The sequence below is a fragment of the Pseudophryne corroboree genome, chromosome 8 (genome assembly GCF_028390025.1).
Source record: "Pseudophryne corroboree isolate aPseCor3 chromosome 8, aPseCor3.hap2, whole genome shotgun sequence".
Lineage (NCBI taxonomy): Eukaryota > Metazoa > Chordata > Amphibia > Anura > Myobatrachidae > Pseudophryne > Pseudophryne corroboree.
Window position 1 is genome coordinate 49,077,093 of NC_086451.1, and position 25,700 is coordinate 49,102,792.

General features: G+C 43.1%; 1 protein-coding gene across 1 annotated transcript in view; it reads left to right on the plus strand.

The window, feature by feature from the left end:
• Positions 1 to 12,621: 12,621 nt before the first annotated feature.
• LOC134947472 (uncharacterized) overlaps positions 12,622 to 25,700 on the plus strand; it is a 21,428-nt gene continuing 8,349 nt past the window's right edge. Inside the window, exons 1-6 of the mRNA XM_063935555.1 lie at positions 12,622 to 14,059; positions 14,448 to 14,540; positions 15,133 to 15,237; positions 23,743 to 23,852; positions 24,513 to 24,704; positions 25,628 to 25,700. The exon at positions 25,628 to 25,700 is cut by the window's right edge and continues 90 nt beyond it. Of these exons, the coding sequence (XP_063791625.1) occupies positions 12,910 to 14,059; positions 14,448 to 14,540; positions 15,133 to 15,237; positions 23,743 to 23,852; positions 24,513 to 24,704; positions 25,628 to 25,700 (1,723 nt within the window). The 5' untranslated portion in view covers positions 12,622 to 12,909. The remainder of the gene's footprint in view (positions 14,060 to 14,447; positions 14,541 to 15,132; positions 15,238 to 23,742; positions 23,853 to 24,512; positions 24,705 to 25,627) is intronic.

The window sequence follows — 25,700 nt, forward strand, 5'->3', positions numbered from 1 at the left end:
AGAAGAATAGAATAAGTGGGCACTCTATTCACTAATCCCATCTGCTGTCTGACCTCATCTGAGAGCGGAAGACGGATGAGAGTGGGAAGGTGAGCTGTGTCCAGAAAAATTACAGATGGACAAAAACCTAAATTCCTCACGTGGTGTTAGGTGAACCTTGATGCCAAAACGGCATTGCAGGGTCCAAATGCGCCACTGGAAAAGGGATATATGTACATATGGAGTGTAGAAGAGAAAGAGAAGGGAAAAGAATGATATAGAGAAAAACCCAAATCAGCCTCGTTATTTTTGGCTGAATGGGATACCAATTAAGTGCACACAATTCGCTTATTGAAACAATGAGGTGTAATTGCATAGAAAATATATTAGAGATAATTAAATTACGTTCCCACAGCACAGTTTCTCTTACATGGCAATGTCAACTGAATATATGATGCCAAATAAATACTGATGTTTACACATTGAGTAAACCACTAATTGTTAACATATCAGAGGGAACAAATCCCATTAGTATATAGACAATGGGGTGTGGGTAACTGTATTGTGAGCAGTGAGAAAAGAAAACAGTAGGCACTCTAGTCCGAAAGTCCCTTCTGCTATCTGACCTCATCAGAAAGCGGAAGACGGATGAGAGTGAGACTGCGGGCTGTGCCGTTGAAAACAAAGAGAGAAGACAGGCGGCGGCTCGTGGTCCCATTTGTGGTGTTAGGCGAACCCTGATGCCGCCTGATGACTGTCTTTTGAGCTGTGTATGAATTATAGGCTCAAGTTTTATGATTACATATGATTTTTGATTAATTTTTGCCACAAGGACAAATTCTATGTCCAACATTATATTTCTAGGGGAATTCTTTAAATACTATTTGAATTGTATTACCCCATGTATTTTATAGTCTAAATTTGAAAAATAATGGTTACGTTTTAATCTTGAATAAATATTTCATCATCACATACATATTATCTAAAAAGAGTGCTCCAAACAAAGGAATTTTCTTTTATCGGTGAGCTGTGGGTTCTACCACACACGTCGATTAACTGTGTACTTGTCCTGTATGCAGCCAACAAGGTTGGCGCGCCTGCTTCTAAGCAGACTATTGCTCGCTGGATCTGTAACACGATTCAGCAGGCTCATTCTACGGCTGGATTGCCGGTACCAAATTCAGTAAAGGCCCATTCCACTAGGAAAGTGGGCTCTTCTTGGGCGGCTGCCCGAGGCGTCTAGGCATTACAGTTGTGCCGAGCAGCTACTTGGTCGGGTTCAAACACTTTTGCAAAATTCTACAAGTTTGATACCCTGGCTGAGGAAGACCTCGTGTTTGCTCAATCGGTGCTGCAGAGTCATCCGCACTCTCCCGCCCGGTCTGGAGCTTTGGTATAAACCCCATGGTCCTTACGGAGTCCCCAGCATCCTCTAGGACGTAAGAGAAAATAAGATTTTAAACCTACCGGTAAATCTTTTTCTCCTAGTCCGTTGAGGATGCTGGGCGCCCGTCCCAGTGCGGACTAAATCTGCAAGACTTTTATTTAGTTGTTGCTTACATAAGGGTTATGTTACAGTTAAGATCGGTCATTGACTGATACTGTTTTTTGTTCATACTGTTAACTGGTTGTGTATATTCCTGGTTATACGGTGTGTTTGGTGTGGGCTGGTATGAATCTTGCCCTTGGATTTACAAAATCCTTTCCTCATATTGTCCATCTCCTCTGGGCACAGTTCTCTAACTGAGGTCTGGAGGAGGGGCATAGAGGGAGGAGCCAGTGCACACCCATACTAAAAGTTCTTTAGAGTGCCCATGTCTCCTGCGGAGCCCGTCTATACCCCATGGTCCTTACGGAGTCCCCAGCATCCTCTACGGACTAGGAGAAAAAGATTTACCGGTAGGTTTAAAATCTTATTTTTAGCTCCCCACATAGTCAAACCCCTCTGCGCCTTTTTCAACCTACTCTTACAGGGTCCCCTCCCCCTCTATATTCAATTCCGCAATTTGAAAATTCTCCATAAACCAGGCAGAGATCCCCTACTTCCCACCTCATATAGACCAATTTCCCTATTAAATACGGATTACAAACTTTACACAAAAATTATGGCGGATCAGGTAAAGCCCTTTTTGCCTTCCCTTATCCAGGAAGACCAGACAGGATTTATATGGGGCCATCATTCTACGATAAATGTGCACAAGGTACTGGCTATCATGCAGTAGCTGGAGGATTCGGAGAGTCGAGAGTCTTATGCCCTTTTATCTTTAGACGCCGTAAAAGCTTTTGACTTAGTCACCTGGGACCACCTGTTTAATACAATGCACAGGTTTGGATTCCCGGATGCCTTCATCCGTGCGGTCCAGCTTCTGTATACTGATTCCTCATCCCAAATTCTTTCTAATAGGTATCTTTCTTCCCAGATTCCTCTTCACAGGGGAACCAGGTAAGGATGTCCTCTTTCGCCTCTTTTATTTGCTATAGCCATAGAGCCGCTGGCCATTGCCTTGCGTACAACTCCCTTATATTCTGGTATTACTGTTGGAGCAACGTAGATAAATCTCAGTTTGTTTGCTGATGACATGCTACTATTTATCTCACAGCCCCAATCTTCTATCCCTGCTATAAAACATATTATAGAACACTTTGGCTCCTTCTCAGGCTTTAGAGTAAACTATGATAAATCCCGGCTCCTCCCCTTGGGCTCTAACAATTCCTCGACCCCCCTATCCTCTTCCATGACACAATTTACAATTTGTCATTCTTCGCTTAAATATCTAGGCATTATGATTCCCCCTACCCTAAACGCCCTTTATTCTGCAAATTTTCATCATATCTATTCCTCTTCCGAAAAGATATTGAAGGGGTGGATGGATTTACCCTTGTCATTATCCGGTAGAGTGGTGGTTGTCAAAAATTTTGTTTTTCCCAAAATGTTTTACGTTCTCCAAATGCTCCCACTGCAGTTATCTAAGCCTGATACCCAACGATTTGACTCTCTTTTTACAAAATTTATTTGGGCAGGGAAGAAATCTAGAGTATCTCGCCACACGTTACGATTGCCAAGGGTGGAGGGAGGCTTTGGGATGCCAGACATCTCTGCTTTTTCGAATGCTGCTATATTTCGCTACATTGTAGACTGGTTTTCTGGCGGCTCGGTATACCATCTCCCTGATGTAGAGGAACACCTTTTTTACCCCTTTTCTCCAGCTGCCTTACTTCATGCACCCGCCTCATTGATCCCCCCACATTTAAAGTCTAATGTACTCTTCTGCGACACTTACAGTATAAAGCATGGAAATCTATTAATAAGCGTCTACATAGGAATTTTGCTAACTCCACCCACACTACCTTTTGGGGTAATCCCCAATTTACTCCTGGCCTTGATAACCATACTTACCTTACATGGAAGGAAAAGGGCATTTCATCTATACAAAATATCTTTGACCCAGGCGGTGTAATATACCCCTTCTCTACCCTGATTAATAAATATAATTTACCAAATTGTCATTTCTTTATGTATCTACAATCTCGCCATTTTGCATATTCATTACCAACTGCAATGTCTCTTGATTCTGATATTGACCCCCTTACTCCCCTCTTGCACTCAAATTTAGCCCTCAGCCAGGGGTGGCCAACCAGTCAGAGGCAAAGAGCCAGAAAAGATCTATAGTCAAGGGCAAGAGCAGCGTCCCTGCTCTAACTGTTATACTTACCATAGCTAAGAAATGAATTCTTACTCACTGGTTGCATAGACACTCTCCTTCTATTGCTGAATTGAAGGCATCTTTACTGAATAATATTTTCTACGAAAGACAAGCTATAGTGCCTGACATAGAATCAGGAGCTCCTAGATTTTATGGGAAATGGGATGCTGTTTTACAGAGTTATAATGAGTCCACTCAACTCAGGATCTAAAAGATCTTTGAGTCCACTACCTGGTTCCTGCTTAGACAGATTACCTGAATACTGTACTCCCAATGATGTATGTACAATGTGACCTTATATTTTTAAACTGTATAACTCCAAGCGCCTTGAGTCCTGTTGGAGAAAGAGCGCTATATAAATAAAATTATTATTATTATTATTATTATTATTATTATTATTATTTATTGAATATGGGTGATTCTCACCACTCTGCAGGATTACTGTGCCTCTCGGGACTTATGATACATAATGTCTTTGTCTTGGTTGTGTTTATTCCCCCACCCCTTCCTCTTCCCATCTCTCGCTTCTTAGTCTCCTTTTCATCCCCCCCCCCCCCTTACTTTTCTCTATTTTGCAATTTAATTGTTGTACATTTCGTTTAATATTTGTCTTCTATAAAAATAGAAAATTAATATTGGGGGATGGGTTACTAGTGGAAAATGTTCAAGTGTTGATTGATTTATTGTTCTGTTGCGCCTATAACTCTCGACATAAGGGGGCATGTCTGACTCTTTTTTCATTCGTTTCCCTCAGGCCCATATGATGTAATTGATGTAACTGTCGTGATTTATTATGCAAGATGCACTCAATGGGTAATGGAGCCACATGTTCTTTATGATTGACATATATCGTTTTCTCCCCTATGTGCCCACTTATATACCGCACTTTGAACCATTTCCTTTTCACGACGATCCTGTTCAAAACAACTTCACATCATGTCTTTTCATGTGATCTGTCTTCAATCAAATAATGCTTGTATGACCCACTGTGCCTTCTCTTCAATAAAAATTGTTATATAAAAAAGAAGAAAGAAAATGAGATATGTCTCTCTGGCTTTTCCATGCGAATACAAATGCTACTGTAATTACTCATACCACGCGCTAATACGCAGGACCGTGTGAGCGGTCATACGCAACTTGCGAATATGCACACGCACGGCAGAACAAGTACGCACACAGAGGCCATCTGTGTGGAGTTTGTACGTAATGTGTGTACTGTAATATTTTCCGACTTCGACAGATTGTACTAGTAACTGGAGTTATCAACTTCTCAGAACCAGCAATGTCTATATTTACCAACTAGTACTATAGATGGCTATACAGTGCCAGTTTCCCAAAGCCAGAACCTAGCACAATGCCTTTACTTCCCACAACCTAGCACAAAGTGTGTAATTACCAACTCCCCTCAGCTTGAACCTTGCACAATGCCTATACTTCCCACAACCTAGCACAAAGTGTGTAATTACCAACTCCCCTCAGCTAGAACCTTGCACAATGCCTATACTTCCCACAACCTAGCACAAAGTGTGTAATTACCAACTCCCCTCAGCTAGAACCTTGCACAATGCCTTTACTTCCCACAACCTAGCACAAAGTGTGTAATTACCAACTCCCCTCAGCTAGAACCTTGCACAATGCCTGCAATTCCCAAATTCCCAGAGCCAGAAACTGGTACTATACCTGAAATGACCAATTTACCAGAACCTGGCACGATGCCTGTAATAATTAACTCCCACCAACCAGAAACTAGCATTACACCTGTAATTACTGCCAGGAACTGCTGTGCTGTCTGTGGTTCTCAATTTCCCAAAGCCAGGACTAGTACTGTACTTGTATGTGACAACTGCCTGGAGGCAAGAAATAGCACAGTGGTTGTATCCAAGAACAATGACTGGATAGTCCACTACTGTACATACCAAAACAATGACAGGATAGTCCGCTACTGTACATACCAAAGCTTCAACTGATACTTACTGTAGATTGTAAGGTCACTTGGGCAAGGTCATCTTTATCTTTTCTTTCATGTCATTGCAAGTTTACTGTATTTGTTTATATCACAATGTACAGTACTGAGAACTACATTGAGCTTTATAAAGAAAATAATAATAATAATAATAATTATTATTATTATTATTATTATTATTATTATTATTATTATTGTTCAGTGAATATTAATACATAATTATATAGTATAAACAGTGTTTTTTTCTATGAGGAAAAGGTGCCACTACTTACAGTACCTACAGATACAATTTGATCCAAGATCCATAGTAAGATCCACACCCTGGCTAAATATACATATACATTTGTTATCCATTTCTGAAATTATATCAGAGAATTTAATTTGGATCCCGCCAAAAAAGACCAGGTACTGTGTAACCCTGAGTACACCACCAAATATATAACGTACAGGGAATGAGGAACAACATTTTGACCTAATTTTGCACACATCCATTTACTCTTCTAATTTTTGTTTCTATGTTATATGGTAGTTGTGATTACCAACAAGGTTTATTTATGTAATGATAAACATATGTTAGGTTATGAAATAGGTAAGGAAATGGAAAAAAAAAATCATATTAAAAATAAACCCATCATTGCCTCATTTAATTGCTGACTCTCCCAGAATAGAACTATAATACTATAAATAACTCCTGATACAGGTGATATCATAGATTAGCATAGTCACACAGTATGAGGAAGTCTATGGAGATATATTACTGAGTAAGGTTATCTGCAGCAGGAAACAATAACACTTTGGAAATTCTAATGAGTTAAGAAAGTCTCCACCCTCAGAGATACTGTAGTAGAGACTATAAAACCAGTCTCTCCAGCACAGTCACTCAGCAAGCAGTGGCTGGAAAACAGGTCCCAAATACATTTCTGCACCTTGCATTTTAAGGTAGGACTTTGCTATTGGTGTATTGCTATGTATATATGTGCAATGTTCAAATTACATAACTGCAATGTTTCCTGACAAATTGTTTGTATGACCTGGTGTGTCTGCCTTTAGTTTTGATTCAGTTACTGTTTTTATGAAAGTATTTGGGGATTAATATATATTAAAATATAGATACCAGTAATGAGAAAAAGCTTGCATGGTGTGGCAGAAACAGTATAGTGTGCCCCATTCTCAGGCAGTGTGACAGGACAGTGGTGCACTTGTGGTCAAGGCTCCTTTAAGACTTTCATTGGTCAAGACCAATGTGACATTAGTTTCTCCACAATTCTGAGGCAAGAACACATACACCTGCTGCAATGGTTTCCCAAAAGTAAGAAGTTCTGAGTTATATGGAGAGCAATATTGTTTCCACTGCTACAGATTATTCTGTAGTGAGAGATCAGAGAACATTAATGGGTATATATACTAAGGTGAGGTTTTTCAGAAGTGGAAATGTTGTCCATAGCAACCAATCAGCTTTTACTTATCATTTATCTAGCACCTTCTAGAAGATAATAGCTAGAATCTAATTGGTTGCTCTGGGCAACATCTCCACTTCTAAAAACCTGCACTTTAGTAAATATACCCCAAAGGTTCCAAAAACATCTACAGCCTCAGTTAGGTTTATGTCATATATGTTTCTGTTAAGGTTACAGCTGCACTTAGATATAGACCTATGGCTTTGGGCTGCTGTTAGAGCAATGTAAGTGATAGTATTTATATTTAAAGACACAGCCTATAATATATTTTGTTTGGCCTTTTTACCTTTAAATCCAGTGTGAAAGAGGAGCGTCTCCCTATTATCTGTTGTGTGTCTTGTACCATATTATTAATTATTCCTAAATACTAGGAGCAGTAATATTCCTAGTATGGGGAGTGGAAGATTGCATCTTTTGACCTGTAATTAAAATGGCTCTGTTTGTGCTCAGATGAGAATAAACAATGTTGGGTAAAGCAAGTGAATAATTACTGTTGCTATTTCAGTGCAAATAGTTACAAATATGTAATGAATTTACCATCTAAACAAGGCAGCTCCTTATCAAAATCTTTTTTATAAAATGACATTTTCCATATACAGCTTGCAAAATGGAGGCGCAATTACATAAATGTTTCTTTTTATGAGCAATATGTGGATTTTTTGCTTTTTCAAAAATTTCCCCCCAGATCAGTGAGTGACCAAACTGAAATGATCGGCTTCATGCCCTGTTGCAAATACTGGTTCAGTGGCCCTCATTCCGAGTTGTTCGCTCGCTAGCTGCTTTTAGTAGCTTTGCACACGCTAAGCCGCCGCCCACTGGGAGTGTATCTTAGCATAGCAGAATTGCGAACGAAAGATTAGCAGAATTGCGAATAGAAATTTCTTAGCAGTTTCTCAGTGGCTCGAGACTTACTCCTACACTGCGATCAGTTCAGTCAGTTTTGTTCCTGGTTTGATGTCACAAACACACCCAGCGTTCACCCAGACACAGTGGCGGTTCTTGCCACGGGCAAGCAGGACTTTTGCCCGGGGCGCCGCCTTCCGGAGGGCGCTGGCGCCATCCGGAGGGCGCCGCACCGTGGCAAGATCCGCCACTGCTGCCCGCTGTGTCCCCCGTCCGCCTCCGCTGCCCGCTGCCGTCCCCGTCCTCGGCGCCTCCTGTGAAGGGAACTAGACGCTATGCGTCTAGTTTCCCTTCGTGGAGAGTAACTGCTGAGCGGTGCGCGATGACGTCATCGCGCACCGCACAGCAAAGGTCCTCTCCACGAAGGGAACTAGACGCATAGCGTCTAGTTTCTCTTCGTGGATAGGACCTTTTGCTGTGCGGTGCGCGATGACGTCATCGCGCACCGCTCAGCATTCAAGCGGCGCTTTCAATGTACAGGGGGCGTGACTCACCACGCCCCCTGTATTAGGCCACGCCCCTTTCCTGCCCGGGGCGCTCTGCGCCCTTGAACCAGCCCTGCCCAGACACTCCCCCGTTTCTTCAGACACTCCTGCGTTTTTCCCAGAAACTGCAGCGTTTTTTTCGCACACACCCATAAAACGGCCAGTTTCCGCCCAGAAACACCCACTTCCTGTCAATCACACTACGATCACCAGAACGATGAAAAATCTTTGTTAGGCCGTGAGTAAAATAACAAACTTTTGTGCTAATTTACTTGGCGCAGGCGCACTGCGAACATTGCGCATGCGCAGTTTGCGACTAATCGCTCGGTTGAGAAAAAAACTAACGAGCGAACAACTCGGAATGAGGGTCAGAGTGTAGATGAGGGCTCCTGCAATTCACAGGTCAAATCATGCAGCAATCTATTGCACTAGTTACCACCATATAAAATGATAATTACTTCATTTGGTTGAACTAACTAATACAAATCATACAGCATGTGTGTAATTCAAGACAAAGTATTTATCAAAACTTGGATAGTGATACGTTTTGTGAGAGATAAAAGTACCAACCAATCAGCGCCTGTCATTTTTCAAACACATGAATCTATTTACTAAGTCTTGGAGAGGAATAAAGTTCAATCAACCAGTTTCTGTCATTTTTCAAACACAGCCAGTAGCGGGAGACAATCATGATACCGCCAGTTCAGATTCCGATGGCTCATTTAACCACACACCGGAATCCTGACATGCGGTTAAATGCAGCCACCGGAATACCGGCTAAACAGGCTATTCTCCCTCTGTGGGTGTCCACAACACCCATGGAGGGAGAATATAATCTGTGGTGAGTGCAGCGAGACACCGTTCCTGCAAGGGGCTTTCTAGCACTTGCCCCGCTGCCGGCATACTGCCGGACGGGATCCCGCTGTCGGGATCATGACAGCCGGGATCCAATCTGCCAGTAAGCAGTACGTATTCCCTGGTAACATGGCATTAGGGAGCTGACTGGCTGGTACTTTATCTCTGTCCACTTAGTAAAATAGACCCATTGGGGTAAATTTACTAAGATGGGAGTTCTATTTAAGATGGGATGTTGCCCACAGCAACCAATCAGATTCCAGGTATTATCTTCTAAAAGGTGCTAGATAAATGAGAAGTAGAATCTGATTGGTTGCTAAAGGCAACATCCCATCTTAAATAGAACTCCCATCTTAGTAAAGTTACCCCATTGTCTGTAAAGTGTAATGCAGAAGCTGATTGGTTGGTACTTTATCTCTCACAATTTTATCTCTCTTCGAGCTTTGATAAATAGCTCCCAAAATCATATACCTGAAATCCAAAGTAAAACAAATCTCTGGAATATCACACATATTTCCTCATGCTAGATTTTCTCACTGGTTATATTTCTCCTTCCATGTTCAGTTTCACATATTAATACTCTAGAAGAATGTAAATATAAATGAAGGATGCTAAAGTGTATGCCTGGAGGTTGTGTTTGATAAAATAGTTAAAAAATGAAAACATTGGTCAGTAAAAATAACCATGTACAACGTGCTACTACAGGGAGGTGACCAGCAAACTTATACTAGATATTAGAACGTTTTACTTATTACATGTCACATAGAATAGTCTGTCTGCTGACAGTCTAAGTGATTGCAGGGACACCTGTCTTGTGAACAAGTTAGACAAAGGATCTGCTGATAATGAGTTTCCAAATATGCGATGATATATCTACAGATGGAGCCTTGCTCATCTAGCCTCTGCTGTACCTAGGTGCACCAAGGATTATTAGCATATCTATTGTTCTCAGCTGCAATACAATACAGAGAGAACAATACAGCAGGGGATTAGGTCATTACAGCAGGGGATTAAGTCTGACTGCCCAGTCTCAGTTACTCCTAGTAAAGGGTTAGATGAGCAGGGTTCCATCTGTAGTAGCCAGTATATCATAACTGTACATAGAACAATCATTTACTCCTGTCTTGTATCCGTATGACAGTGGCTTCCAAACTGGGTGCCATAGTACCCTGGGGTGCCTCGGGGCAGTTGCAGGGGCGCACTGGGCTGGTGGTCCAGAACGAATTCAAATCATTTATGCTCAATGTAGCAGGAAAATGAAGTGCTTGTGACTTCCAATCATAAATACGTGAACAATCCTATTCCTTACCATATAACTGTAGCTAAGGATGTCATATAAACACAACTTATTTCATTTTATTTCTGAATTTCTCCGTAACAAACTTTTGGCATACGAATGCCGTGAAAAAACTTCTGATACTCTAGGGCGCCATGATTCAAAATACCATAAGGCAGTGGTTTCCAAACTTTTTTGACAACTATTGCCATGTGATATCCAGGGCAGTAGAGAGCCAGGCTGGGCCCAGGTACTTTTCAGGGTGTGTGATCTACTCACAGGAGGAGCGAAAAATACAGAAAAAAATATATATATATTGAAGCACATTCTTGGCCACACTGCAGCCTAGCAGACAGCAGCATGTGCTGGGCTGAGGAGAAAAGCTGCAGCTGCTCCTGCCAGGTAAGGGGCGGGGAGCCCTCAGGGTCCCTCCATCAGACCTGGGCCCAGGTAATTGGTACCCTCCCCTATTGGCACCCCTGATATAACAGAAATGTGCTGTTGCTCATTGGTAAAGAGATCCCATAATGATGGAGGCATCACCTTCAGTTCCTACCTGCTAGCCTCTAGAATGATAGCAGCAATAGGAATGTAAAGGACCATGCTTATGAAATAATTTCTAAGAATTTGTAAAATACAACATATTTGCTGATACAGTATTTTTTCCTGACTGTATGCATATAAACACATTTCTACAGAACAGCTAATATATAATGCTGGCTTATGGTAATAATGATGGATCAAACCTTTTTTCCCAGGACATTTAATGGAATACATATTTGGATGAATATATATATTGGTGAAGAACAGTTTTCAGCAAGTCATTTCAATAGAGCATATTATCATGGAGGGATTTCCTGCAGTATTTTACAGTGAACCTGCTGCGTTGGGGCTCCTTGCAAATGCCGTTAGTGCTTTCCTCGTTTGTATGCAAAACTTCTCTCTGTTTAACACCTCTATTACTGCTGGAGGAGTGGAAAACATTCTCGCAGGTAAGGTTCCAGCTGGATGATTTACATGAAATGGAAATACTAAAATGTAATCTAGGTGTTTGTGTATTCTTTTTTGTTTCTGAATCCTACTAATATAGATTTTTTTTGTCTCTCGTATATGTCTGTTTCTTTAGTGATATTGGGGCAGATGTATTAAGCCTGGAGAAGTGATAAAGCAGTGATAAATGCAAGGTGATAACGCACCAGCCAATCAGCTCCAATATGTAAATTTACAGTTAGGAGCTGATTGCCTGGTGCATTATCACCTTCCACTTATCACTGCTTTATCACTTCTCCAATCTTAATACATCTGTCCCTTAGTTCTTCTGGACTACTATATCATTTTGTAAAAGAATGATTACCATATTTATTCTAAGTACTGTGTATTATTGTACATGGAGGGACCAGTAAACTATGCCCCCTGAATCTACAGCCCACCCTATACTGGTGTGTTTTCATGCACAGGAGGAGAATGATCAGAACATGGTAAGAGATAAAGTGGAGAGAAATAAAGTCCTAACCAATTAGCACATGTCTTTTTACAGGCTGTGTTTGAAAAATAACAGGAGCTGTCTGGTTGATACTTTATCTCTCTCCACTGTATCTGTCTCCAAGCTTTGATAAATCTCCCTCACTGTGGCTTCAGTCGTGCCAAACACCCAATCTTGACGCTCCAGGTCCTGGATTTTCAATCAAATTTCAAATTGGCATGAAAAGTCTGAGCCTCTCTACTCAGTATCCACGTTTAGAGACTTTTCAGGCATTGTCTATATAGATCACTATCAGATTAACACTATCACTATAATCATATTCTAAGTGATTCTCTGCCTCTAAAACCAGCACTGAAAAAGACAGGTAAAGTCCGTGTTTTTAAATAATAATATTCATGAAATATTTCTGTGAGACTAACACGTTCTAGATTATGGAGTCTCTGAAAGGCTTCAGACAGCAGTAAGCATTTCATATATAATCTAAAATGTCATTTCCTTTCTCATTTTAACCTTGCAGGTGTTCACTTGATCCTAATTGGAGGTGTAACTCAGCTCATTGCGGGATTCCTGTCCTTTCGAAAGTATGACCATTTAAGTGGCACCTCATTCCTGGCCTTCTCTGCCTTGTGGAGCAGCTATGGGGCTACTCGTATCATTGTGGGCTCAGAATCAGTTTCTCACAATAGCTCAGCTGTGCCAACCCTTCCTCAGATTCCAGTTAATGAGGGTGCAGTGGCTGGGTTGGTAGCTTATATTTTCATTGCGTTCATCCTGGCTTTCTGCTCAGCGACGGTCAACTATATTATGCCTTTTGTATTTGGGGCCCTTACACTAACACTGATCTTTGAGGCGATAGGGCTGTTTGGTCGCTGGGCCCTGGTAGTCTCTGGTGTACTGGAGTTAATAATAGTGCTATGTGGACTTTATGGGGCAGGAGCTCTTCTACTGAAAGGCATCACTCAGAAATATGTTCTTCCAGGCTTTGGTAATTCTCTTTTCAATGTCCTGCTGCTGGGTTCTGCCAATCGCAACTCTTCAAAAAATACCGGAGAAGAAAAGAAAAAAAATACAAAGTATGCTGAACCAATGGCACTAGGTTACCTGTGTGACTCCATTTCTCCTTTCATTATGGCATTCTACTGCTTTGGATACATGAAGACATTCTATGTAGGTTCCATATGGATCAGCATCATTGTCATCTCTCAGTTGTGTTCTAGCTACTACAGTTATCTACGGGATGATGTTTACCATGCTACTAAATTTGCTTTCCATGGTACCTTCTGGCTGGTGAAGTCATGGGAAGAGTTTACCGTTACAGTTGTTCTCACACCTGGAAATGTCTCCAATAGCAGACAGTTGATGGTTGGTGACTGGTTCTTTCTGGCTGCGGCATGTGTGTTCTGCTTTTTATCATTAAATAAAGACATTCTAGAAGTGACTCACAATACTGCATTTGCCCTCATGACTATATCCACAATCCAGCAGATACCAAGTGCAGCTGCTTACATATTCTTTGGAGTGACTTGCAGCATATTTACTGTAGTTTCCCTTTACACATCATTTGCCAGTCTTGTTAATTCAATTGCAGAGAAAGTACTAATACCCATTGGGAACATCGTGATATCAAGTGCCAAGTTTCAGGATGCCTTGTTTTGGTGCAGACGAAACCTGCAAAAGTCTGAGCAGGAATTGGACATGAAGGAAAATCTCCGCTCCCGCTCCTCAGATCCCCTGTTCTACATCTGCAATGGATTAGCAGCACTGGCGGCCATCCAGAGTTCATTGGACCATACAATCCAAGCACATTTGTCTATTCCTTGGGTACTTATACCTGGTGCTATTATGCAGCTGTATGTCTGTAGAATTGATGTCCAAGGAGGTCGAAGATTTGGATCAGTTCTGCCATTTTGTTATGCTGCTATCTGGGCGACATGGGTATGGCTGCGTTTTGCAGGTAAGAAATCTATAAGTAAACGCAATGTAATCAACTCTTCTACATATAAACAGCCCATGGCATAATGAATACATGCTATAAGATTTATATACTTCAATTCTATACACTAAATCAATTCCTTTAAGTATCATCTATAAAGTTTCCTCATCCCTAATTGCCAGCCAGGCTATCAATTTTCTGTGAAGAATGAATCAGTAATATCAAATAATATCTAAATACCATCGTAGTTTTCACATTTCATTGTAACTTTGTGGAGAAATTTAAAAGAGAAGTCTCCTGGAATCTATATAGTATTTATTATTAGTGTAATATGGAGAACACTGCAAGGACTAATTCCAATGATCTTTCTCTGTGATTTCTAAAGCCTAATATATATTATTTTTCCTAGGTTCTTTGCTAGGAATCGCTACAAATAATGATGGAGGATTCACAGTCGGTGCAATTGCTTTTTTAATAGTCAACATATTTTTAGTTGCCATTGGTAAGTGCAATTTAAAAATAATTTGCATCTGCAGGAAATAGTAAATTGGGGCTACGTTTAGGAGTAAGCAGGATATACTGTATATAGGTGAGGCTGGGATTATTGAGGTGATTTATTATTATTATTTTCACATAGCAGACTTCCAGTCCATGGGAGCTCATTGCAGCCACTGTCTTCCTAGTATAAAATACCTGGTAATGTAAAACAATCATTTGCACTGGAAAGAACAGCAAATGGTAATAAAAATGTCTCAGAAGGGGAGTTCAAGTGGCTGCAAGGGGGCTGGCAATATGATTTCTGTGATTCCAGTCATAATACTGTTTGTCTTGTGATCATGATGTCGGGGAAGGGTCTTTGCAGCATATCATGTCATGAAACCCATATCCCAACTACTACATTAGGGAGGCGATGGAGGTGGGTTCCAAGACTGTTTCCTGCTCTCCCAAGGGTCGAGTAGAGAAGGCAAATATGATATGAATGAAATGAATAGCTTCTCTGTGACAAGCAACTTGTGTTTCAATGCTAATGGCCATCATATGAGCCTGCCTCTATAATAGCCAAATCTGAAGGTTTTATTTTTCCCTTTATCCAGCTTCTTATGCTAATACAGTCCTGATTCTTCTAACCCTTATGATGGAGGCCGTGGTTGTCAGTTTCCTTCTCTTCACATTGGAAAGACTTCCTCTTCAGCTTGAAAGTAAGTGTTGAGTGTTTCCTTGTACTAATATAATTATTAACATTTGAAAATAAATTCCAGGTGTTGCAGGTAAGTACATTATGCAGAGTGTGGTGCAATCAGGTAGCTCCCAACCATACAAGATTCAGCAGAACTGTTTCAAGATTTCTTCAGATGGTGTAAACTGCTTCAAGCCTATGGAGGCATATTCACAAGAATGAGATCTTCCGATGCCTCTTCTGCACCCTCAGTCAAGCAGCAGAAACTGACTCTGTGAACATGAGGCGTCATTAGAAAAAAACAAAATAGCGGGATATGCTTTGGGAAAATATCTATATGGGGAACATGACCTGGGGAGACAATTTGAAGTATTTTAACAGAACAATGTTTATGAGGGGTGGGCAGCAGGGGCGGATCCAGAAGAAAATGATAGGGGGGGCACCATGGAAGGGGAAGTACATTTGCGTGCGGCTTCGGTGCATGTGAGGTGGCGCTTCTTATACAATGCCCACAGTTGTAGCGCTCATTATGCAATGTCCACTGTACTGGTAGTGCCCCTTATATAGACTAGAGATGAGCGCCGGAAATTTTTCGGGTTTTGTGTTTTGGTTTTGGGTTCGGTTCCGCGGCCGTGTTTTGGGTTCGACCGCGTTTTGGCAAAACCTCACCGAATTTTTTTTGTCGGATTCGGGTGTGTTTTGGATTCGGGTGTTTTTTTAAAAAAACCCTAAAAAACAGCTTAAATCATAGAATTTGGGGGTAATTTTGATCCCAAAGTATTATTAACCTCAAAAAACATAATTTACACTCATTTTCAGCCTATTCTGAACACATCACACCTCACAATATTATTTTTAGTCCTAAAATTTGCACCGAGGTCGCTGTGTGAGTAAGATAAGCGACCCTAGTGGCCGACACAAACACCGGGCCCATCTAGGAGTGGCACTGCAGTGTCACGCAGGATGGCCCTTCCAAAAAACCCTCCCCAAACAGCACATGACGCAAAGAAAAAAAGAGGCGCAATGAGGTAGCTGACTGTGTGAGTAAGATTAGCGACCCTAGTGGCCGACACAAACACCGGGCACATCTAGGAGTGGCACTGCAGTGTCACGCAGGATGTCCCTTCCAAAAAACCCTCCCCAAACAGCACATGACGCAAAGAAAAAAAGAGGCGCAATGAGGTAGCTGTGTGAGTAAGATTAGCGACCCTAGTGGCCGACACAAACACCGGGCCCATCTAGGAGTGGCACTGCAGTGTCACGCAGGATGTCCCTTCCAAAAAACCCTCCCCAATCAGCACATGATGCAAAGAAAAAGAAAAGAAAAAAGAGGTGCAAGATGGAATTATCCTTGGGCCCTCCCACCCACCCTTATGTTGTATAAACAAAACAGGACATGCACACTTTAACCAACCCATCATTTCAGTGACAGGGTCTGCCACACGACTGTGACTGATATGACGGGTTGGTTTGGACCCCCCCCAAAAAAGAAGCAATTAATCTCTCCTTGCACAAACTGGCTCTACAGAGGCAAGATGTCCACCTCATCTTCACCCTCCGATATATCACCGTGTACATCCCCCTCCTCACAGATTATCAATTCGTCCCCACTGGAATCCACCATCTCAGCTCCCTGTGTACTTTGTGGAGGCAATTGCTGCTGGTCAATGTCTCCGCGGAGGAATTGATTATAATTCATTTTAATGAACATCATCTTCTCCACATTTTCTGGATGTAACCTCGTACGCCGATTGCTGACAAGGTGAGCGGCGGCACTAAACACTCTTTCGGAGTACACACTTGTGGGAGGGCAACTTAGGTAGAATAAAGCCAGTTTGTGCAAGGGCCTCCAAATTGCCTCTTTTTCCTGCCAGTATAAGTACGGACTGTGTGACGTGCCTACTTGGATGCGGTCACTCATATAATCCTCCACCATTCTATCAATGTTGAGAGAATCATATGCAGTGACAGTAGACGACATGTCCGTAATCGTTGTCAGGTCCTTCAGTCCGGACCAGATGTCAGCATCAGCAGTCGCTCCAGACTGCCCTGCATCACCGCCAGCGGGTGGGCTCGGAATTCTGAGCCTTTTCCTCGCACCCCCAGTTGCGGGAGAATGTGAAGGAGGAGATGTTGACAGGTCGCGTTCCGCTTGACTTGACAATTTTGTCACCAGCAGGTCTTTCAACCCCAGCAGACCTGTGTCTGCCGGAAAGAGAGATCCAAGGTAGGCTTTAAATCTAGGATCGAGCACGGTGGCCAAAATGTAGTGCTCTGATTTCAACAGATTGACCACCCGTGAATCCTTGTTAAGCGAATTAAGGGCTGCATCCACAAGTCCCACATGCCTAGCGGAATCGCTCCGTGTTAGCTCCTTCTTCAATGCCTCCAGCTTCTTCTGCAAAAGCCTGATGAGGGGAATGACCTGACTCAGGCTGGCAGTGTCTGAACTGACTTCACGTGTGGCAAGTTCAAAGGGCATCAGAACCTTGCACAACGTTGAAATCATTCTCCACTGCACTTGAGACAGGTGCATTCCATCTCCTATATCGTGCTCAATTGTATAGGCTTGAATGGCCTTTTGCTGCTCCTCCAACCTCTGAAGCATATAGAGGGTTGAATTCCACCTCGTTACCACTTCTTGCTTCAGATGATGGCAGGGCAGGTTCAGTAGTTTTTGGTGGTGCTCCAGTCTTCTGTACGTGGTGCCTGTACGCCGAAAGTGTCCCGCAATTTTTCTGGCCACCGACAGCATCTCTTGCACGCCCCTGTCGTTTTTTAAAAAATTCTGCACCACCAAATTCAAGGTATGTGCAAAACATGGGACGTGCTGGAATTTGCCCATATTTAATGCACACACAATATTGCTGGCGTTGTCCGATGCCACAAATCCACAGGAGAGTCCAATTGGGGTAAGCCATTCCGCGATGATCTTCCTCAGTTGCCGTAAGAGGTTTTCAGCTGTGTGCGTATTCTGGAAAGCGGTGATACAAAGCGTAGCCTGCCTAGGAAAGAGTTGGCGTTTGCGAGATGCTGCTACTGGTGCCGCCGCTGCTGTTCTTGCGGCGGGAGTCCATACATCTACCCAGTGGGCTGTCACAGTCATATAGTCCTGACCCTGCCCTGCTCCACTTGTCCACATGTCCGTGGTTAAGTGGACATTGGGTACAACTGCATTTTTTAGGAGACTGGTGAGTCTTTTTCTGACGTCCGTGTACATTCTCGGTATCGCCTGCCTAGAGAAGTGGAACCTAGATGGTATTTGGTAACGGGGGCACACTGCCTCAATAAATTGTCTAGTTCCCTGTGAACTAACGGCGGATACCGGACGCACGTCTAACACCAACATAGTTGTCAAGGACTCAGTTATCCGCTTTGCAGTAGGATGACTGCTGTGATATTTCATCTTCCTCGCAAAGGACTGTTGAACAGTCAATTGCTTACTGGAAGTAGTACAAGTGGGCTTACGACTTCCCCTCTGGGATGACCATCGACTCCCAGCGGCAACAACTGCAGCGCCAGCAGCAGTAGGCGTTACACGCAAGGATGCATCGGAGGAATCCCAGGCAGGAGAGGACTCGTCAGACTTGCCAGTGACATGGCCTGCAGGACTATTGGCATTCCTGGGGAAGGAGGAAATTGACACTGAGGGAGTTGGTGGGGTGGTTTGCGTGAGCTTGGTTACAAGAGGAAGGGATTTACTGGTCAGTGGACTGCTTCCGCTGTCACCCAAAGTTTTTGAACTTGTCACTGACTTATTATGAATGCGCTGCAGGTGACGTATAAGGGAGGATGTTCCGAGGTGGTTAACGTCCTTACCCCTACTTATTACAGCTTGACAAAGGGAACACACGGCTTGACACCTGTTGTCCGCATTTCTGGTGAAATACCTCCACACCGAAGAGCTGATTTTTTTGGTATTTTCACCTGGCATGTCAACGGCCATATTCCTCCCACGGACAACAGGTGTCTCCCCGGGTGCCTGACTTAAACAAACCACCTCACCATCAGAATCCTCCTGGTCAATTTCCTCCCCAGCGCCAGCAACACCCATATCCTCCTCATCCTGGTGTACTTCAACACTGACATCTTCAATCTGACTATCAGGAACTGGACTGCGGGTGCTCCTTCCAGCACTTGCAGGGGGCATGCAAATAGTGGAAGGCGCATGCTCTTCACGTCCAGTGTTGGGAAGGTCAGGCATCGCAAACGACACAATTGGACTCTCCTTGTGGATTTGGGATTTCAAAGAACGCACAGTTCTTTGCGGTGCTTTTGCCAGCTTGAGTCTTTTCAGTTTTCTAGCGAGAGGCTGAGTGCTTCCATCCTCATGTGAAGCTGAACCACTAGCCATGAACATAGGCCAGGGCCTCAGCCGTTCCTTGCCACTCCGTGTGGTAAATGGCATATTGGCAAGTTTACGCTTCTCCTCCGACAATTTTATTTTAGGTTTTGGAGTCCTTTTTTTTCTGATATTTGGTGTTTTGGATTTGACATGCTCTGTACTATGACATTGGGCATCGGCCTTGGCAGACGACGTTGCTGGCATTTCATCGTCTCGGCCATGACTAGTGGCAGCAGCTTCAGCACGAGGTGGAAGTGGATCTTGATCTTTCCCTAATTTTGGAACCTCAACTTTTTTGTTCTCCATATTTTATAGGCAGAACTAAAAGGCACCTCAGGTAAACAATGGAGATGGATGGATTGGATACTAGTATACAATTATGGACGGACTGCCACGGTTAGGTGGTATAAAAAAACCACGGTTAGGTGGTATATATTATAATAATAATACAATTATGGATGGACGGACTGCCTGCCGACTGCCGACACAGAGGTAGCCACAGCCGTGAACTACCGCACTGTACACTGGTTGATAAAGAGATAGTAGTATACTCGTAACAACTAGTATGACACTATGACGACGGTATAAAGAATGAAAAAAAAACCACGGTTAGGTGGTATATATTATAATAATAATACAATTATGGATGGACGGACTGCCTGCCGACTGCCGACACAGAGGTAGCCACAGCCGTGAACTACCGCACTGTACACTGGTTGATAAAGAGATAGTAGTATACTCGTAACAACTAGTATGACACTATGACGACGGTATAAAGAATGCAAAAAAAACCACAGTTAGGTGGTATATATTATAATAATAATACAATTATGGATGGACGGACTGCCTGCCGACTGCCGACACAGAGGTAGCCACAGCCGTGAACTACCGCACTGTACACTGGTTGATAAAGAGATAGTAGTATACTCGTAACAACTAGTATGACACTATGACGGTATAAAGAATGAAAAAAAAACCACGGTTAGGTGGTATATATTATAATAATAATACAATTATGGATGGACGGACTGCCTGCCGACTGCCGACACAGAGGTAGCCACAGCCGTGAACTACCGCACTGTACACTGGTTGATAAAGAGATAGTAGTATACTCGTAACAACTAGTATGACACTATGACGGTATAAAGAATGAAAAAAAAACCACGGTTAGGTGGTATATATTATAATAATAATACAATTATGGATGGACGGACTGCCTGCCGACTGCCGACACAGAGGTAGCCACAGCCGTGAACTACCGCACTGTACACTGGTTGATAAAGAGATAGTAGTATACTCGTAACAATTAGGATGACACTATGACGGTATAAAGAATGAAAAAAAAACCACGGTTAGGTGGTAGGTATATAATAATAAATAATACAATTCTGGTCGGACGGACTGCCTGCCGTGTGCCGACACAGAGGTAGCCACAGCCGTGAACTACCGCACTGTACACTGGTTGATAAAGAGATAGTAGTATACTCGTAACAATTAGGATGACACTATGACGGTATAAAGAATGAAAAAAAAACCACGGTTAGGTGGTAGGTATATAATAATAAATAATACAATTCTGGTCGGACGGACTGCCTGCCGTGTGCCGACACAGAGGTAGCCACAGCCGTGAACTACCGCACTGTACACTGGTTGATAAAGAGATAGTAGTATACTCGTAACAATTAGGATGACACTATGACGGTATAAAGAATGAAAAAAAAACCACGGTTAGGTGGTAGGTATATAATAATAAATAATACAATTCTGGTCGGACGGACTGCCTGCCGTGTGCCGACACAGAGGTAGCCACAGCCGTGAACTACCGCACTGTACACTGGTTGATAAAGAGATAGTAGTATACTCGTAACAATTAGGATGACACTATGACGGTATAAAGAATGAAAAAAAAACCACGGTTAGGTGGTAGGTATATAATAATAAATAATACAATTCTGGTCGGACGGACTGCCTGCCGTGTGCCGACACAGAGGTAGCCACAGCCGTGAACTACCGCACTGTACACTGGTTGATAAAGAGATAGTAGTATACTCGTAACAATTAGGATGACACTATGACGGTATAAAGAATGAAAAAAAAACCACGGTTAGGTGGTAGGTATATAATAATAAATAATACAATTCTGGTCGGACGGACTGCCTGCCGTGTGCCGACACAGAGGTAGCCACAGCCGTGAACTACCGCACTGTACTGTGTCTGCTGCTAATATAGACTGGTTGATATTTAAAGAGATATTAGTAGTATACAACAATACTATACTGGTGGTCAGGCACTGGTCACCACTCCTGCAGCAAAAGTGTGCACTGTTAATTAATATAATTGTACTCCTGGCTCCTGCTAACAACCTGCAGTGCTCCCCAGTCTCCCCCACAATTAATTATAAGCTTTTAATTTATACATTGATGACTGTGCAGCACACTGGGCTGAGCTGAGTCCACACAGACTGAGTCACACTGTGTGACTGACTGTGCTGTGTATCGTTTTTTTTTTCAGGCAGAGAACGGATATAGCAGAGAGAAGTGAACGGATATATTATATTAAATAAAAGTTAACTAGCAACTGCACTGGTCACTGACTGTGGTAAACTAACTCTGTCTGCGACTCTGCACAATCTCTCTCTATCTAATCTATCTATCTCTATTCTAATGGAGAGGACGCCAGACACGTCCTCTCCCTATCAATCTCAATGCACGAGTGAAAATGGCGGCGACGCGCGGCTCCTTATATAGAATCCGAGTCTCGCGATAGAATCCGAGCCTCGCGAGAATCCGACAGCGTCATGATGACGTTCGGGCGCGCTCGGGTTAACCGAGCAAGGCGGGAAGATCCGAGTCGCTCGGACCCGTGGAAAAAAAAGTGAAGTTCGTGCGGGTTCGGATTCAAAGAAACCGAACCCGCTCATCTCTAATATAGACCCCATAGTAGTGGTGCCCCTTATGCAATGCCCGTATTGCCCCCAGTAGTAATGTTGCCTGTAGTAATGCCCGCAGTCATTTAGCGCCCTAGTAGTTATGCCCCCAGTGGTAATGCCCCTGCAGTTATGACCCCAGTAGTTTACCCCCCCTTTAGTTTAGCCTCCCAGTGGTAATGCCTCCAGTAGTTTGCCTGCTTGTAGTTTAGCCACCAGTAGTAATGCCCCCCTGTAGTTTGCCCCATTGTAGTTTAGCCCCTGTAGTTATGCCCCCCTTGTAATTTAGCCTCCAGTAGTAATGCCCCCACAGTGCTAGATCCAAAAATGCCCCTACAGTGCCAGATCCAAAAATGCCCCCACAGTGTCAGGTATACAATTGCCCCCACAGTGCCAGGTAAACAATTGCCCCCACAGTGCCAGGTATACAAATGCCCCCACAGAAGGTATACAAATGCCCCACAGCAGTGCTGCAGCTGCTTACCGCTGCTGCTGCTTCTCCGCCCGGCTCTGAGGGTGTCAGCAGGAGAGCGCGGCTATGTCTGGCGCCGGTGGCGGCGACGTGTAGGACTTCAAACTAGCCGCCGGTTCGTGAGCCAATCAGAGCTCGCGGACCGGCAGCGGTGGCTCCTGATTGGCTGCCGGTCCACGAGCTCTGATTGGCTCACGAACCGGCGGCTGGTTTTAAGTCCGCTACATGCCGCCAGACATAGCCGCGCTCTCCTTCTGACAGCTGAGACACGCTGCCCCCGGACTGAGCGGCAGCGTGTCTCAGTGACACAAGCGGGGGGGGGGGGGGGAGGGAGGCCACAAATAACAGGGGGGGCAAGGGCCCGAGTGCCGCCCCTGGATCCGCCACTGGTGGGCAGTACACTACAATCTCCATCAGTATGTTGGCATTAATTTACAAAACCAACAGAATAACAGCAGACAATGAAAAGCGCATCGGAATGCAGAATATGATGCATTGTATTGGGCAGTCAGTTTTGTAAAAAGAAGGACAATTCCAGGGAACAAAAAAATCCTCTTTATAATCTGGAATTTAGGGACAGTTGCGCTGCATGCTGTATTGAGACCAGATGTATGAGGACCCATCTGTATGATGCACTTGTTTAGTTTCCATGGTATCAGGGTTCCATTGCCATGTGACTTGTCTCTGGTATTTGTCTGTGTGTGAAACTCATAACGGAGCCTTAAATGCTTTGATGTTAATATACAAAATGAATGACCTTACCTCTTCATTTCCCCTCCTGTAGTAACGGTGCTGTCCATCTTTAGCATTATTTGTCTCTACGGGTTACTGGCATCGCTGACAAACTGTTTGTTCAACAAAGAGCTAATCCCACTGGGACCTTCAGTGTTCAAGGTAAAGTAATAAATATATACCATTACTAATACAGCTATTTACAGCTAAAAATGGTCTAAAATCTAAAATAAATGATCGAAATCTTCAACTGTATATGGCAAACCATGCTTATATAATAATGACGCTACAGCTTTGTGGAGCTACAAGTACCAGCAACCCTTGTCAGCGTACAGTAGCTGGAGGAGCCACATATTAGCTGCTGGTGCTGTACAGTAAATTAGGCTTACACCACAGATATTTTCAATGTGCAGTTGTCACAACACGGTCAATTAACTTGTCACATGCAGTGTATACCGTGTCAGACTGGGGCATGAAGGGCCCACCGGGGAAATGCAGTGATAGGGGCCCATACTTAGGGGTGTGGCCAGCCTACAGAGGGGGTGTGGCCAGTATCCACAGAGGCTTGAAATACACAATAGACTTGTGCAGTGTAATGTAACATATCTACCATGTATGATACAAGTGCACAGTCTGGATCCTGATCCCTAGAGGAATGAGTGGGGCCTCAGGCAGTGGGGCCCAACGGTGGTTTCCCCATACCCCTGTGGGCCAGTCCGACCCTGAGTGTATATAAGAAACAGTACACATATACAGACTGCTCAGTTTTATCTGATCAGACATTATCATCATAAGTGTAATTTGTGATCACTTTAACCACAGAAAGTGGAGCTAGAGAAGGAAGAAGTACCCAGCTCATGTCTCCTTCCTGAGTCTCGTCGTACAAGCGGATTGAGAACGATAGCGACAATACTGGAGAGTGGAGGTGTGTGTGGAATTCCCACAGACACAGTCTATGCGCTGGCTGCTTCCTGCAAACACCCCGAAGCCATCAGTAGGATTTATACTATAAAGGTGAGACTATGCTATATATATATGTGGGTCACCCAGGAATTGGAAAATGTCCCCATGGTAATCAGGGCTGTGACAGGTACCCATGTTCCACATGTCCCAGTATATTCAGGCTATACCTCTGATACAAAGCATTCTTCCTACACTTTGCAATTTTACAGTAATTCCCATAATATGTGTAATAACTGTAAAGTACATTTTACCTGCCAGTGTACAGTTCTGTAGGCAGAGAGATTACCTACACACTGTTAGCATGGGACAGCAAGGAATATAACAGATAAACGCTAAGATTTAGGTCAGCTCTTTTATTGTAGAAAATAAATGGAACATACTGTATTAAGGAAAATGAGATGAAATGCCACTGTGTTACAGTTGTTAATCTGGGGTTCAGTATGAAATACCTACAATCAAAATTCCCGACGGTCAATATCCCGACAATGTCAAAATACCAACATTTAAAATACAGACAAGGTCAAAATGCCGACATTTAAAATGTCGACGGGTCAAAAAATCGGCACAATTGGATCATTATTTTTGTGTGTATGTCAACATATGTCGGCATCAACACCATATAAGTGTGCTTCGGGCACGGTGCCTCACTGCACTCTGCACACTAATATATTGCTCCTCCAGGTCCACTGGGAGGGTAAAGTATGAACAAGTCAGTTTCAATCCAAAAAAATATTGATTTTTGACTTGTTGACATTTTGAATGTCGGTATTTTGACCTTGTTGGTATTTTAAAAGTCGGTATTTTGACCATGTCAGTATTTTGACCATGTTGGGATTTTGACCATCGGTCAATGGTTGTCAGTATATTGACCGTCGAGATTTTGATTGTAGGGAAATTGACTGCATCCCGTTAATCTGTATTGATTTGTACAAGAAGTTAGTAGAAATGTTATTATGTCTACCCTTGTGCTGCAGGAACGTCCTTCAGAGAAACCCATCTGTATCTGTATTTCTAACTTGGAGCAGCTGCGGGTGTTAAATCCTCCAT